Raw genomic sequence first — 16,861 nt, 5'->3', positions numbered from 1 at the left:
CATAAAGGGGGGGGGGGGGGGGTGGTGGCTGCGCCATTTGGTTTCAGCTGAAACCGAGTGGCAAATATTGGCTCCTGATTTTGTTTCGGTTGTCCTGCAAGGGACAAACGCTGGTGGTGTTGGGTGAACATAAGAAATCACATCTGAGTGCTGGGGCAGGATGGCAGTGAGTTAGTATGACAGAGTGAAGGTGCGAGTGCTCAAGGAAGCAAGTGCATGTCAGGGAGTATAACGTCAACGTGCAGCGTATGTATTAATGAGAGGGTGCAGAATGGGTTGAATGGTCACAAGTGAGGTGGAACACTTTGGGCCGGTTACCTGAGGTCCTTGCTGTAATCAAAGGCCATAGCCCAGTCAAGAGTGGTGAAGGACACGGGTCTAAATCGCTAATTCAACGTCCTCTTACCTGGTCCAGTGAGCTTCAAAGAAGGCAGAATAATATACAATAGTGGGGAGCAGAGCGGAGAAGGCCCAGAGCAGGAGCGTAGGGAAGAATTGCGTGATGATAGGATTCTGAACAAAAACAAGGAAACAAAACTCAGTTTCATGGGATTACAAGTTTCCCCACAGAGGTACCAGAGAGGGTGTGTGTCCTTTTCTCCTTATTTCTCATGCTACTATCCCCCCATGGCACAGTGCACCCTGTATTTTGATGCTTTTCACTCCCCCCACAGTAACCCCCGTATTCCACAATTCACATGTAAAGCTTTTCAACTTTTGTATTCAATTTTGGTGTGTCAAAGAGGAGTGTTGGGATAAGACAGTAAGTACTGTATGGCTACAAGCAGAAGACAGAAAAGCCACAAAAAGGGGAAAAACATATTAAAAGAAGGAACAAGTTGAGAAGCAGACTGTGCTTCGTTGCATAATTACATCAGTCTTGCTCTGACCATTCAGGGCTTGAGTGTGCCACAGCCACAGCCATCTTGGGTACATCTATAGAGTGATGGTGAGAGATGGATAGTTCTGGTTGAAGTGAGAGCCAAGTCCCAAAGGAGGAACCTGCCCTGCTTCCAACGTAGCTCGCAGCACCCAAAGGTCTGCCTCTCTGGCCATGTCTGTCTGTAAGTTATCTGTCTGTCTAGCCATTCATGCACACGTGGATAAGATATACGTATGTGGATGGAGAGACAGATGGACATACACAGTAGTTGCCAACTGCTAACTGGGTCTTATTCAATAAAGATTATTTCCTTAGGTACCGAAAGGAAAGAGCCATTTAAGAATAACATTATAGAATAGATAACAGAAGAGAATGAGCTGTGCCACGATGGGTTACAAGGAGCAGAGAATGATAAGCTCCTAATATCAAAGAGCAGCCAGTACTGTATCACTCTTAGAAATCTCATGTGCTCCCATTTGGGTATTTCACGAACTCCCTGTACTCACATTCAGGTACTCCACGGGCTTGGTAACATTGAACTTGTCCATGGTGGTAATGATGATGGCAGGGGTGGTGAGAAAGAAGAGGAGGAGGAAGAGGATGACATTGATAACCAGACAGCGGATCCACCAGACGAAGCCCCTTACGGACAGGTGCTCCCTGCAAAGGATATAAGAAGAGCTTCCAATAAACAGTCGCTTTCAGACACATACAGTTCAAGCTTCTCCTTCTAACCTACAAATGCACTCGGTCTGCAGCCCCTCATTACCTGTCTACCCTCATCTCCCCTTACGTTCCCACCCGTAACCTCCGCTCACAGGACAAATCCCTCCTCTCAGTACCCTTCTCCATCACCGCCAACTCTAGGCTCCGCCCTTTCTGCCTCGCCTCACCCCATGCTTGGAACAAACTCCCTGAGCCCATACACCAGGCCCCCTCCCTGCCCATCTTCAAATCCTTACTCAAAGCCCACCTCTTCATTGTCGCCTTCGGCACCTAACCTATTCAGGAAATCTAGACTGCCCCAATTTGACTGACTGTACATTTGTCCTTTAGATTGTAAGCTCCTTTGAGCAGGGACTGTCAATCTATGTTAAACTGTACAGCGCTGCGTAACCCTAGTAGCGGCTTTAGAAATGTCAAGTAGTAGTAGTAGCTTTCAGACACAGAATCCACCTTGCATTACAGGTAATACAGGAAATGACGAAAGAAAAGATCTACTGGCCAATCCTGTCTGCTCTCGTCTCTTTCTCTCATTTCCATACTTAAATTAGCTCCAACTCCTCTGTTTTACCTAACCTCTCAACTCTGCCCTACCAGTATTCTCTGTATCTGTTCCCGGCATGCTTAAATTCTATTACAGCAATGGTGCTAAAAGGCTACTTCAAGTCCTTTTTGTCTTCCTGTTTGGTTCAGACATGCCCCATACATAATCCAATACCCAGGCCCTTTCCCACATCTGTATCCTAATTAGCTCATTATAATAGCTTTGTGTACAATTTTCGTTAGCTGCTATCGTGACAGGAAAAGAGCTTGGAGAACCCTTTTTGTTGATGTCTCGCTGTACTACTTGCTCGCTAGACCAGTGTAAAAAACCACCTTACTGGCTCATTAGGTTTTGTGCATCTAGCCCTGAGTGGAGTGGAATGGGTAGACGTGAATCACTTATTTACTCTTTCCAAAAATACTAGGACTAGGGGGCACACAATAAAGCTGCTAAATAGTTGATTTAAAACAAACCAGAGAAAATATTTCTTCACTCATTGAGTGATTAAACTGAAATTCATTGCCAGAGAATGTGGTATAAACAGTTAGCTTAACAGGGCTTAAAAAAAGGTTTGGATAATTTCCTAATAGAAAAGTCCATAAGCCATTATTAATATGGACTTGGGGAAACCCCATTGCTTATTTCTAGGATAAGCAGCATAAAATGTACTGTTCTGGGATCTTGCCAGGTACTTGTAACCTGGATTGGCCGCTGCTGGAAACAGGATGTTTACTTTCTTTACCTTAAACATGAGATCTTATACTAATCTATTAACATTTCATTATGAGCAAAAATCAAGATTTAAATATTCATCTCAGCAACACAAATCATTAACTCCATTAATTATGTTATTTTGGACACACAGGAGTTATAGCTGTTTAGTTTCTAAAAGAATAAAGTGAAAGCATCATCCCTCCCTGCAGCATAAACAGAACAGTACAGAGGCCTCTGTCCTCCTAAAAACAAATGAAATCCAAGGGAGCTCTTTTCTAAAGAGTCTAACCTTTCATGATTTTCACTCCGCAAATAATCATGCTCAGCAATATTGTCAAAGATACTGAAAAACTGGTCTCAGCACTGAGCCCCAGGGTACCCCATTTTTCATTTTATCTTCACTAGAACGTCCTGCCACTCAAACAGCTCTTGACCCCATTTGCTCCCACGTGATCCAGTACGTCTACCGCACTTCCCTGATTACTTTTGTCACCTTATGAAAAAGCTCAGTCAAGTCTGGCTGACACGATCTTCTCCTTGTGAAACCATGGTGTCTGCTGGCCTGTAATCTGGACATGAAGGCATGTAACATTCAGCTACAGAGGCGGGGGGGGGGGGGGGGGGGGGGGGGGGGGAATGGGTCTTGATATACCGCCTTTCTGTGGTTTTTGCAACTACATTCAAAGTGTTTTACATAGTATATACAGGTACTTATTTGGATCTGGGGCAATGGAGGGTTAAGTGACTTGCCCAGGCTCACAAGGTGCTACTACTACTACTACTATTTAGCATTTCTATAGCGCTACAAGGCATACGCAGCGCTGCATAAACATAGAAGAAAGACAGTCCCTGCTCAAAGAGCTTACAATCTAATAGACAAAAAAATAAATAAAGTAAGCAAATCAAATCAATTAATGTGAACGGGAAGGAAGAGAGGAGGGTAGGTGGAGGCGAGTGGTTACAAGTGGTTACGAGTCAAAAGCAATGTTAAAGAGGTGGGCTTTCAGTCTAGATTTAAAGGTGGCCAAGGATGGGGCAAGACGTAGGGGCTCAGGAAGTTTATTCCAGGCGTAGGGTGCAGCGAGACAGAAGGAGCGAAGTCTGGAGTTGGCAGTAGTGGAGAAGGGAACAGATAATAAGGATTTATCCATGGAGCGGAGTGCACGGGAAGGGGTGTAGGGAAGGACGAGTGTGGAGAGATACTGGGGAGCAGCAGAGTGAGTACATTTATAGGTTAGTAGAAGAAGTTTGAACAGGATGCGAAAACAGATAGGGAGCCAGTGAAGGGTCTTGAGGAGAGGGGTAGTATGAGTAAAGCGACCCTGGCGGAAGACGAGACGGGCAGCAGAGTTTTGAACCGAGGTGGGAATTGAACCCAGTTCCCCAGGATCAAAGTCTGCTGCACTAACCACTAGGCTACTCCTCCACTCCAGAAGGCTTACAGTGTAAGTCTGTAACTAAAGGCAACACAAAAGTAAAATGATTTGCCCAAGATCATGAGAAGCAACAGCGGTAGTCATGGGATTTAAGTTCTGGGCTCCCTGTTCTCGTAAACTGCACGAGTTAAGATGCTGCACTATCTTTTCTCTGATGGCTTCTCTGACCTAGGACAGGAACAGAAACAGCAAAGAGTGACATCATAAGTCATCTACTGCTAATTCCAGACTCCGTTCCTTTTATCTTGCTGCACCTCACGCCTGGAATAGACTTCCCGAGCCTGTATGTCTAGCTCCGTCCTTGGCCGTTTTCAAATCCAGGCTAAAAGCCCACCTCTTTACCACTGCTTTTGACTCCTAACCACTACTCACTTGCCCTGTACCCTTTTATCCCCACCTCTTTAATTCCCTTACCTCTTAGTTGTTCTGTCTGTCTGTCCTATTTAGATTATGAGCTCTTTGAGCAGGGACTGTCTTTTCATGGATGGTGTACAGCGCTGCGTATGCCTTGTAGCGCTATAGAAGTGATTAGTACTAGTAGTAAGACTTTAGTTTCACACACAAGGCCTGATCATTGGGGGGGGGGGGGGGGGGGGGGCTTGCTGGGCAGAGATGAGTCTGGAATGCAGCAGGCAAGGTATGTCAGGGTCTCCACATCAGATGCCATACATGCTTTTTTTCAACTTAATGGAGGTCTTTATTGAAACATCAAAGTGAACTACAATGTATGTTATTAGCATCATCCTGTGACAAATCGATAGCTATCTGTATAGAGACACCCTCGGTTTCAGATTTTTCTGCATTTTCTTTTTATGCAAGATTCATATTTCTTTCCTAACTGGTCTGTAAATTTTATTTCCAGTACGTCACGCTGCCACCACTGCGCTACTCCTTCCCTTGCTACGTAACAGGGAAGATTGTTATTTTTTGTATCCCTTCCTCCGAGCAGATAATCCTTTAGTACTTTCCTATTACAACAAGTCTGTGCCCATCCTGCTTACCAGTAAATGTTTTGGGGGTCAGGGGCATAAGTCACCGTCCAGTTGGAGATATGGAGGGACTCACTGCAGGATGAAGATTTGGGCTCCCCACGGCACATGCAGCCCTGACACTTGCAAACATTGAAGTCTTTCAAAATGCTAAATGGGGAAAAAGCAGAAGATAAATGCATTAAGGCACAGAAACCTCTTCTAGGTGCTAACATTCACAGTCAGACTCAAAGACCCCCCTCATAAATGCTCACTCAGGCCTTGATGCTCAGAAGCAAACGCGGGCACTGAAGCCATTAGAACACCCACATTTGCTGGCGCACCATGCTCAATGGCCCCCACCACGGGGAATAACAAACGCACCGAGGGACAGCGCAAGTCACGTTCAAATCCCATTTGAATGAGGCCGTTCCCTAGTCCCTCTCATGCTCAAAAAACAATGCAGTAAACTAGGTGCCCTATGGTAGCTGGTGTTAAGGTTTCCAAAGAGGCAGGGAAGCACCAGCAGCAAGAAAGAGGGTGTCCGTCCACGCCCGTTGGATACAGCGCAGTTTAGGACCCTTTTATGAGGGAGACCTTCAAGAGCTAGATAGAGTTTGCCTGTGACTATTACATTGCTAAGGATCCCCCCACCTTCCTTTCCAAAAAGTTGGTAAATGCGTTTCAACAAAAGGTAAGTTTCTTTTCTAAATCGTGGCTCACCCAAATGCAGAGGTTCACTTGTTCAGCTGCACTTACCGGCAGATGGAAGCTCTTCCTCCTCCTCCCCCTCTGGGGTCTGGGCATGTGCTTAACACACAGCTCTCCAGCGAATACCCAGGCACAATCCTCCCACAGAAATCCCTAATGCTCAACACTCACAACGTGCCTAAATTTGCATGTCATTAGCATTGACCATTACGATGTTCCTTCCCTGCGCTGCTGAGGAGGTATTTTTCCAGTGCTGTTTAGTACAGTGCTAGAGTTTTGAGCATCCCCCCCTTCATTAGAACAGACACAGAGGCCTCACAACCAGAACTAAATGAAGGTCTGTTCCTGCCCAGGGGAAGCAGAAATACAGAAGCCCTTGAAACTGGCATTAAGTCAGGGAAAGAAACAAAAAACAGTATCCTACCTAATTATAAACACATAAATATCCAATAGGAAATTCAACAAATAAAGTTACAATTATGTGTCTGAAAACTCTACTGTTTTATACAATTTTAAACAAATTATTGAATATAAACCCGATCAGGTAATGAAAATCAAAAGCACATTTCAAATTCATACAATATGGAATATAGGTTGTATTCCCAAAAGATACTTCAATATTTCCTTTTAAATTTAATTTTTTTATTAAATTCAAACTTGGAAAAAGAAGAGGCAGCTCAAACACCACCAGAGCCTTCGGTTACCAATGACTAAAGCTTAGGTTTAAAAACAAGTTTAGAAAAAAAAAAATCATAATCATCAAAGGTCTCAACTCTTAAAAAAAACCTCCCTTCTATTGTTATAAACATTTAAAGACATGGACTTTTCTTAATTCTCAATACGTGTTCTACTCGATGTGGAAACTCAAAAGAGTTAAGCCTTTCTTCCCAAGAAACATTTTCTGTACCTTGGTACAATCTATGGTAATTAGTCACCTGGACTACTGTAACTCTCTGTACGCTGGCTGCAAAGACCAGACTATTAAGAAACTCCAAACAGCCCAAAATACCGCAGCCAGACTCATATTTGGAAAGACCAAATACGAAAGTGCGAAACCTTTAAGAGAGAAACTTCACTGGCTACCACTCAAGGAACATATCGAATTCAAGATCTGCACGATCGTACACAAGATTATTCACGCAGATGCTCCACTGTACATGTTTAACCTTGTGGACCTACCGCCCAAAAACGCCAAGAGATCAGCCCGCAAATTCCTCAATCTGAACTTCCCAAGTTGTAAAGGACTTAAATATAAGCAGGCATACGCCACTACCTTCTCCTATAGAAGCACACAGATATGGAATGGGTTACCCCCAGCCCTAAATACTATGGACAATCTAATCAACTTTCGCAAGTCTGTGAAGACACATCTCTTCAATAGAGCCTACAAAAAGAACCCTTGAAGACACAAACCACCACACAACCCACCCAAACAGCTAAATACCCCTCCTACACCACCCTAGTTAACACCCCTTCTCTATCTTCAAATGTCTTCGTCCTACCACCGAATGTATCTAAGATCCTCTCATGATAATGTCATAACAACACTCTGTTGGCCACATAGAGCCTGCAAGTGGGTGGGAAATGTAGGGTACATATGTATTAAATAAACCACATCAACCCAACCAATCATCAAAACACACCTCCTAAACTATCCTATCTAACACCATCTTCTATAATTCCTCATCCATCTTCTGCTTTTTGATTGTATCCAAGATCCTGTCATGACTTTGTCATAACAACACTCTGTAAGCCACATTGAGCCTGCAAATAGGTGGGAAAATGTGGGGTACAAATGCAATAAATAAATAAATAAATAAATAAATAAATAAATAATAATAATAATAAAGATCTTCATGTGGAAACGTACAAAAGCCCATTGACCCAACTGGTAACCTATGCGAAAGTAAACTGTACACTGCAGCATAGATCATAGAGCAATCCATCCCCAAAGGTTTAATTTTCACTTTCTAATTCAGCTTATATTTTACACAATTTTAAATAAATTCTTAAACAGTAAAGTTTTCAGACACATAATTGTTGCTTCTTTTGTTAAATCCTCCCTCCAAATCACCATCAACTCAAGGAGTGAGTGATACAAAGAGAGCCCCATGCCCACCTTCTCAGTGTGGAGTTAAAAGTACCGTTAGCTCCCCCCTCCCCACCCCCAACACTCCAAGCAGGACTCACATTGCAGTTATGGTCTCGTTCTGGAAGGTTACAAATGCTATCCCAAGAGGTTTCTCATTCACTTTCTCCTTTTCCTTCTTGTAATCATCTTTCAGCCTTTCTTCCAGGTTGGTGTAATACTCGACAGCTTCAACCTACAAGAGCGGTGGGAAAGGGGATTTTAGATTAGCTCACACATTTTCAGTAGTAGCTTAAGGTGAGTTACATTCAGTTACAGTAGGTATTTCCCCATCTTTGGAAGGTTCATAATGGAGGGTTTAAGTGACTTGCTTATCATAAAGAGCAGCAGTGGGATTTGAACCTGGGATCCCTAGTTCTCAGTTCACTGCTCTAATCGTTAGGATACTCCTTCAAGAATGAGGATCTAGGGCACCAAGATCTTCCAGTATAAACAAACACACACAACTGAGTGTGAGCGGGGAGACCACTCAGCCAGCAATCCTATAAGTAGGGCCTCCATTTAGGCCCAAGAACACACCTCCTTGCATTTACACACCATGTCACTGCCCTACTACAGAAAAACACTCAAGTGATGCCATACTGGGACAGACCGAAGGTCCATCAAGCCCAGCATCCTGTTTCCAACAGTGGCCAATCCAGGTTACAAGCACCTGGCAAGATCCCAAAAAAGTACAATATATTTTATGTTGCTTATCCTAGTGGAGTGGAGGAGTGGCCTAGTGGTTAGGGTGGTGGACTTTGGTCCTGGGGAACTGAGTTCAATTCCCACTTCAGGCACAGGCAGCTCCTTGTGACTCTGGGCAAGTCACTTAACCCTCCATTGCCACATGTAAGCCGCATTGAGCCTGCCATGAGTGGGAAAGTGCGGGGTACAAATGTAACAAAAAAAAAAATAAGCAGTGGATTTTCCCCAAGTCCATCTTAATAATGGCTTATGGATTTTTCTTTTACGAAACTATCCAAACGTTTTTTAAACCTCACTAGGCTAACTGCTTTTACTACATTCTCTGGCAACGAATTCCAGAGTTTAATTACTTGTTGAGTGAAGAAATATTCTCAGATTTGTTTTAAATTTACTACTTTGTAGCTTCATTGCATGCTCCCTAGTTCTAGTATTTTTGGAAAGAGTAAACAAGCGATTCACATCTACCCGTTCCACTCCACTCATTATTTTATAGACCTCTATCATATCTCCTTACAGCCGCCTTTTCTCCAAGCTGAAGAGCCCTAGCCGCTTTAGCCTTTCCTCATAGGGAAGTCATCCCATCCCCTTTATCATTTTTGTTGCCCTTCTCTGCACCTTTTCTAATTCCACTATATCTTTTTTGAGATGCAGTGACCAGAATTGCACACAATATTTGAGGTGTAGTTGCACCATGGAATGATACAAAGGTATTATAACATCCTCACTTTTCTTTTTCATTCCTTTCCTAACAATACCCAACATTCTATTTGCTTTCTTAGCCGATGAGGCACATTGAGCAGAGGGTTTCGACGTATCATCAACGATGATGTCTAGATCCCTTTCCTGGACGGTGACTCCTAGTGTAGAACCTGAAAATGGTTGATGCTTCCTGGGCAAAAGAAGGGCTCAGAGGCCTAAAAGGCTGAAAAAAAGAACAAAAATGAAAAATAATTTGAAAAATCAATAAATTGAAAAAAAAAAAAAAATAACGAAAAAGAAGAATTATGAGAAAAAATATCCTGAAAGGGAAGGCACCAAAAAGGCAAAGTTTGACATTCTGAGATTAGAAACCCAAACTCTCTGCTCCGCAGAAAACACTTGACTGCTGGTCCCACACTCAAGTGTCAGTGACAGTGAACTATGGCAGTATCCGCACCAGGCTCTGTGGATGATGTCACCCACATGTGAGATTATTATGCCTGCTCGTTCTTGGAGAAGAACAGGAACTTTAAATGTCAGGGGCCTTAATTCTCCACGCAAGAGGAGTCTTTTGTACAAGGAAATACTTTGGCTAAAGTTGATGTGGTTCTTGTACAGGAAACTCAATTAAATAGGAGAGGAAAGAAATTAAGACGTAAGTATTTATTCACATATTTACTCCTGCTCAAAGAGCAAAGGGAAGAAGAGACGTGGAGCTTCTTTAATGATCCATAATAAGCTTCCTTTTTTCCTTCAGGAAGAAGTGAAAGATGAGGAGGGAAGAACTCTTTGGTTTTGGTGAACATCTCTCTATACTTAAAATCAATGCTCCTAGTGAATGTCAAAATTCGTATTGGAAAAGGGTACATGATTTTCTCAGTAATGAAGTTGTTGGTGGGGGAGATTTAATTTTGCTGTTAATCATCTACTAGATGACTTACCCAGTTGACAAAGGACCCTGGTGGAAGCACCACGAACATAACAGACATTAGTGAAGGATTATACTATTATTGATCTCTGGAGGGTGCAGTACCTGATGGGGAAACAATGTTCTTTTTATTCTGCAGTGCATAACAGATATGTTAAGGTTACATGATCTCCTGGGGGAGTCCTTTTGGCTTAGGAGTGTAAGGGATATTATTAGCATTGAGTCCTCCACCTGGTCAGATCATGCTCCTGTTTGGGGCAAATTCCAATTCAGTTTGTTGCAGGACCAGAGGGTTCAGGCTGAAGTTCAGAAAGAGATACAACAATATATGTCATTAAATGATTCACCTGACTTTAAGGCACCCAGTGCTCTGGGAGGGCTTAAAATCAGTTATAAGAGGGGTAGTTACACAATGGAGATCTAGGAAGAAGAGGGAAAGGGTGGGAAAAGAAAATCATACTTTGGCAGCTTAGAGAAGTGGAGAACTCCTATCTGAGATTAGGTAGGTGCCAAGATAGGAAATTGCTGGTTGAGAGCAGAGCTGCACTCACTTAGGCTAGCTGATATAGAATTTCAATTATGTAAAGGAATCCTGTGCCGAAGGAATGGATCCTCAGGAGCTTAGTCAAGATCAGGAGGCGGGGCTGGTGGTTGGGAGGCGGGGATAGTGCTGGGCAGCCTTATACGGTCTGTGCCAGAGCCGGTGGTGGGAAGTGGGACTGGTGGTTGGGAGGCGGGGGTAGTGCTGGGCAGACTTATACGGTCTGTGCCCTGAAAAGCACAGGTACAAATCAAAGTAAGGCATACACAAAAAGTAACAAATATGAGTTATCTTGTTGGGCAGACTGGATGGACCGTGCAGGTCTTTTTTCTGCCGTCATCTACTATGTTACTATGTAGGCTGCAACAGCAGGATTTTGAATTTGGAGATAAATCAGGGCATGCTAGCTCGGTATCTTAAAAAAAACGTCAAGCTCAATCCCAAATATTGAAAATAAGGGGGGAAATGGGGGAGTTACTGATTCAGCGTAGATTCTTAGATTTTCATAAGCCATTGTATGCCAGGGACGAGGGGATAAAAGTAGAGGATATTGATGATTATTTACATGATTTAAGGTTACCAACTTTTAGTGTAAAGGCTCAACAGCACATCGATGCTCATATAGCTGGTTCTGAAGGGGAAAATGTCTGTAAGAGCCTTCCCAATGGAAAGGCGCCAGGGCTAGATGGGTATGCCAATACCTTTTATAAATCATTTGCTCCACTACTTCAACTCTTAACGGAGTGAAGCAGTAATAACGCATCATTCTAATACAGCGGGCATTTCTATACTCTGCAAACCTGGGAGGGACAATACCTTGTGTGGACCATACCAGCTGATCTTGCTTATAAATGTTGATCTCAAAATTCTGGCTAAGCTTTTATCTAATAGAATGGCATCTTGGTTACTTGCAGTTATCCACCTGGACCAGGCAGGGTTTTGTCCCAGGCTGGGAGACTGTGGATAACATTAAACAAATAATTTGTTCATTTGCGGATTAATACTTTTCAGACGTTCAAATATTTGAAAGGTATTAATCCGCAAACGAACCTTTTCCGGAGGTGCAAAGACGGTAGAACTAGATTGAAGGGGGGCAGACTCAAGAAAAATGTCAGGAAGTATTTTTTCACGGAGAGAGTAGTGGATGCTTGGAATGCCCTCCCGCGAGAGGTGGTGGAAATGAAAACGGTAACAGAATTCAAACATGCGTGGGATAAGCATAAAGGAATCCTGTGACGAAGGAATGGATCCTCAGGAGCTTAGCCGAGATTGGGTGGCAGAGCCGGTGGCGGGAGGCGGGGATAGTGCTGGGCAGACTTATACGGTCTGTGCCAGAGCCGGTGGTGGGAGGCGGGGCTGGTGGTTGGGAGGCGGGGATAGTGCTGGGCAGACTTACACGGTCTGTGCCCTGAAAAGGACAGGTACAAATCAAGGTAAGGTATACACAAAAAGTAGCACATATGAGTTTATCTTGTAGGGCAGACTGGATGGACCATGCCGTCATTTACTATGTTACTATGTAATTTGCCTTACATGGGCACTGCACTCAGAACAAATTCCTTCCATGCTTTTAGCAGTTGACGCTGAGAAGGCATTCGGTCCAGTGAAATGGTCATTTATGTTTGCGGTGTTGAAAATGTTTGTGTTTTTGTACATGGCTGGAGGCTTTATATACAGATCCAAAAGCTAGTACTAAAATCAATGGGGTTTATACTCCTACCTTTGAACTGGGCAGATGTATGACGCAAGGGGGTCCTCCCTCACCTTTACTGTTTGCTCTGGTTAAGGAACCCTTTGCCCAATATTAGGGATAATTTAGATATAAAAGAAATACCTCTTGGAAATTTTACCCACAAGATATCACTATTTGCTGATGATGTTATATTATCCCTGATCCAACTGCAAGTATCTCTGCCGGTTCTTATATAAGAGATGAAAAGATATGGTTCTGTATACGACTTTACAGATAACATTTACCAAACTGAAGCCCTTAACATTAACATCTCACAAAATGAGCTAGACTCAAGGTACATTTTCCTTGTAAGTGCACGTCTCAACATCTTACATACTTAGGCGTAAAGGTGAAGCCTTCTTATGATTCTTTGTATACAGCTAATTATATCCCAATACATCATCAGAGACATAGGAGCCAACTTTTCAAAATTATTGGGGGTGCTAAGCCCAATGGAAATAACCCCTCCATGGACACATACAAGGAATTTTCTCAATATTGGGGGTGCTCAAGCACCCACAGCACCCACAGAGTTGGCTGCAATGATTAGAGACTGGAATAGATCATATCCCTGGTTGGGCAGGATTGCCATTTTAAAAATGAATATATGTCCCAGGTTTTTATATCTTTTTTCAGGGTCTCCCAGTGCCAATAAGTACTAAAGTGTTGGAGCAGAAGGTTATCTCAATTTATTTGGAGAGAAAAAAAGGCCTTGAGTAGTTCTAGCGGTTTTGACTAAACATAAAGAGATGGGTAGTTGGGGGGTCCCAGACTTCAAAGCTGGGACCTAATTAACTTCCGTAAAGCCTCATCTCTTTAACAAGGCATACTACAATGACCCACAATAAGAACTGTAATGCTATATTCACTTAATATTCGTAATGTTTTCTCCGTCTACCTGATTGCTTATTGTTATTATGTTATCCATGTTCTATATGTAATACCAATTGAAGGTTTTCTCTTTACCTGATTCTTATTACGTCATCCATTTTCTCTATATAATATCAATTGTTATGTGCACTCTAGAATGGCGAAAGCCATGACAGAAAATTGTTAGCCACATTGAGCCTGCAAATAGGTGGGAAAATGCGGGATACAAATGCAACAAATAAATAAATAAATAAATATGGTAGTCCAATTATGACACGTTTGGGATTGGAAGCCAAGTAAAATGTTAAAACCCTATGTACAAATTGAACAGGTTTATGCAAAACGCATTCCTTTCTCTAGTGCTATTTGGGGCTCCTGGGCTTCTTCCCAATTAGCACAAATTGCCAATCCTATACTTAAAACATATTCTCCACTTATGACGTAAGGTTATTTCTGTATTATATGGTAAGAGCTGGAACCCTTGGTTCACACCTCCCGTGACAATTCTTGTGTGTGTGTGTGTGTGTGTGTGTGTGTGTGGGGGGGGGGGGGGGGGGGTGTTGGGGGGTGTTATGCTCCTAGCTGTGATTCTTACTTAGTATTATGGGCTGAACAGGAACTTAGATCCCTGTATCAATGAGGGTAGAATGTGCTCATTTAGTTTAGCTTACTTTAGCATATTACCTTAATCTACACCTTCCCAACTGCAAAGGTATTAAGTACAAATCCTTCCACACATCCAATTTTTCCTTTTTGGGTAGCCAGCTTTGGAATGCGCTACCAAGATCCATCCGAACAATCAAAGGCCTTTTGCCCTTCAGAAAAGCACTGAAGACCCGTCTCTTCAAGAAAGCCTACCCTAACGATTCAACTTAACCAAAGCCTGCCCACATGATTCTTGCCGACAATTGTTACACATTGACCATGTTTCCCATTATCCTTATTGCTATCCCATATCTATTCCTCTCCATCTTCCTACGCCTACCTCCTAACGCTCATTTCCTTCTGCACCCAATTCCTCCTGTGTTCAATTTACTTATCCATTAACCCCATTAATATTGCATTTACTACAAATTGTATATTCTTTTTACGACTTTGTAATTCTTCATATTGTTACTATGTAAGCCGCATTGAGCCTGCCATGTGTGGGAAAGCGCGGGGCACAAATGTAATAAATAAATAAATAAATAAATATTTGCACTTGTAGGTGGGCCAAAGCAGTTTACACACAGTAAAAATTAAGGAGAAACGGAAAAAGAATTACAATATTGGGACAGGAAAGACTAACAATCACACATACAAACTAGGACAAAAAACAGGAGGAGGGCAGTAGCAGGGGGAAAGGAGGTGGGGCAAGGGAGGAAAAGGGGGCAGAGGGAAGTATAATCCTGTGTTGGAAAATGTTTTGTCAGGAAGAAAAGCCACGTTTTTAACACTACTTTAAATTTATCATACGATAGCTCACTTCTGATTTCTTTTGGGAGAGAGTTCCAGTGAAAGGGTGCGGTAAAGAAAGCATTGTGGTGAGTGGACTCTAAAGTGGCCTTTTTTTGGCCCAGGGAGAACCAGATGGCGATCATTGAATGAGCGTAAACTGCAGGCAGGAGAATAAGGAATCACAAGACTTGAAAGATAAGACGGTTGACCTAATCTGAAGGCCTAAGTGTAAGAAGCTTAAATAAAGTTCCTTTGTTCCACAGGGAGCCAGTGATGAAGTTTCAGAAGTGGTGAGGAGTGCTCAAAATGCGGTGTTTTGCAGAGACCAGAGCTTTTACAAGTTAAATTATGTTGGACTAATCCAGTCTTGTGATTAGGAGAGATTATATAAGTGGCTGAAACGACTGAGGACCAAAGTATCATCGGGCAGATCGTAATCAACGCAGAATGAAAAATCCACATTTACAAACAGCAGAGAAGTGACAAGCAAAGGAGAGTTGGGAGTCTAAAGTAACCCCTAGATACCTAAAGGATTTCACTGGAAGGATGTCTGTCCCCCATAAGATAAAGAGGGGTTTGTTGGAACAGAAGGGCCCACAGTAAACTAACAGGCTACCGTTTTCTGTGGGTTCAAGACCATTTTATGATCTGCAAGCCACTTAGCAACTGAATTAAGACAGTTTTGCAAGCAGAACATGATCTTTGTAATTCAGATTTTTATTATTATGTACTTATTACACATGGAGGCATATTTTCAAAGCACTTAGCCTTCCAAAGTTCCATAGAAACCTATGCTTTGAAAATATGCCTCCTAGTCTGTCCACTAAACCATATCGTGGGTCCATTTCAACTTGAATTATGAAGAACGGGCTGAAAATATTCATGCGCTGGCATTTCACCCCACAGATGTTGTGCAAGAAAGGACTAAAATTTGATCCACTGTGTTGGAAACAATGTAGAGAAACAGGTACCCTCTGCTGCACGTGTGATGGGACTGTCCAAAACACAAGAACGTTCTGGTCATATGTTTATTCTGTTCTACTTAATATTTTGGGGGTATCAATTAACTACTATGGATTGATGCATATTGAACTTACCCCCTGAAGATTTCAACGTCATCACTTGGGTAATAGTGAAATGTTGTATATATGCAGCTCGCTTTGTAATAGCTGCTGAATAGAAAACACAATCACCATTTTCCAACACTAGATGGCGGCAGAGACTGCAGCATGTTAATATTTATTGCATTTGTATCCCACATTATCCCACCTCTTTGCAGGCTCAATGTGGCTTACAATACATCATGAATAGTGGAAAGATGAAAGAAAGTATACATTTAGTATTACAGAAGATCTAGACATGATGGTAGTTTAACAAGCAAATGTTGTAAGGCAATTCTGGATGTACGTTTAGGAGTTCATAGTTGTTGACCTTTGTGGTATGCCTTGTTGAAGAGATGTTGCGTTGATGGCTCAATTAACAGCCCTTATGAAGAATAAGGCCGACAGTTGTGTTCGTTTTTGGACTCCTATTCAGAAATATCTTTCTGCCTAAACTTGTTATTACTGTTATGGTATGCTCGGGGGGGGGGGGGGGGGGGGGCATTATACAATATGTTATCATTGGCATATAATTTTGTGGTATAGCTTATTTTGCTTTACATGGCTATTTAAATTTTATTGAAAAAGAGCAAATGAAATTGAAGTAAAAAAAAAAAAGAAAAAAAGAAAAAGTGTGCATTGGGCAGGTGTCTGGTCTGGTCCGATAGGACTGAAGGAAAGAAAACTGTCAGGTAAGACATCATTTTTCCTTCCTTGTCGTCATATCAGACTAGTCCAG

General features: G+C 42.4%; 1 protein-coding gene across 2 annotated transcripts in view; it reads right to left on the bottom strand.

The window, feature by feature from the left end:
* Positions 1–16,861, bottom strand: part of TMEM63B (transmembrane protein 63B) — a 216,587-nt gene that overhangs the window by 54,079 nt on the left and 145,647 nt on the right. For both annotated transcript variants that reach the window (XM_030195745.1, XM_030195743.1), the window contains 4 exons: positions 8,170–8,303; positions 5,302–5,439; positions 1,390–1,543; positions 407–513 (listed from right to left, as the gene is read on the bottom strand). In XM_030195745.1, coding sequence (XP_030051605.1) covers positions 407–513; positions 1,390–1,543; positions 5,302–5,439; positions 8,170–8,303 — 533 coding nt within the window. The remainder of the gene's footprint in view (positions 1–406; positions 514–1,389; positions 1,544–5,301; positions 5,440–8,169; positions 8,304–16,861) is intronic.

Source organism: Microcaecilia unicolor, chromosome 3 (genome assembly GCF_901765095.1).
Source record: "Microcaecilia unicolor chromosome 3, aMicUni1.1, whole genome shotgun sequence".
Lineage (NCBI taxonomy): Eukaryota > Metazoa > Chordata > Amphibia > Gymnophiona > Siphonopidae > Microcaecilia > Microcaecilia unicolor.
The sequence above is the reverse complement of the archived record's forward strand: the minus strand, read 5'-3'. Positions and strand labels throughout refer to the sequence as shown.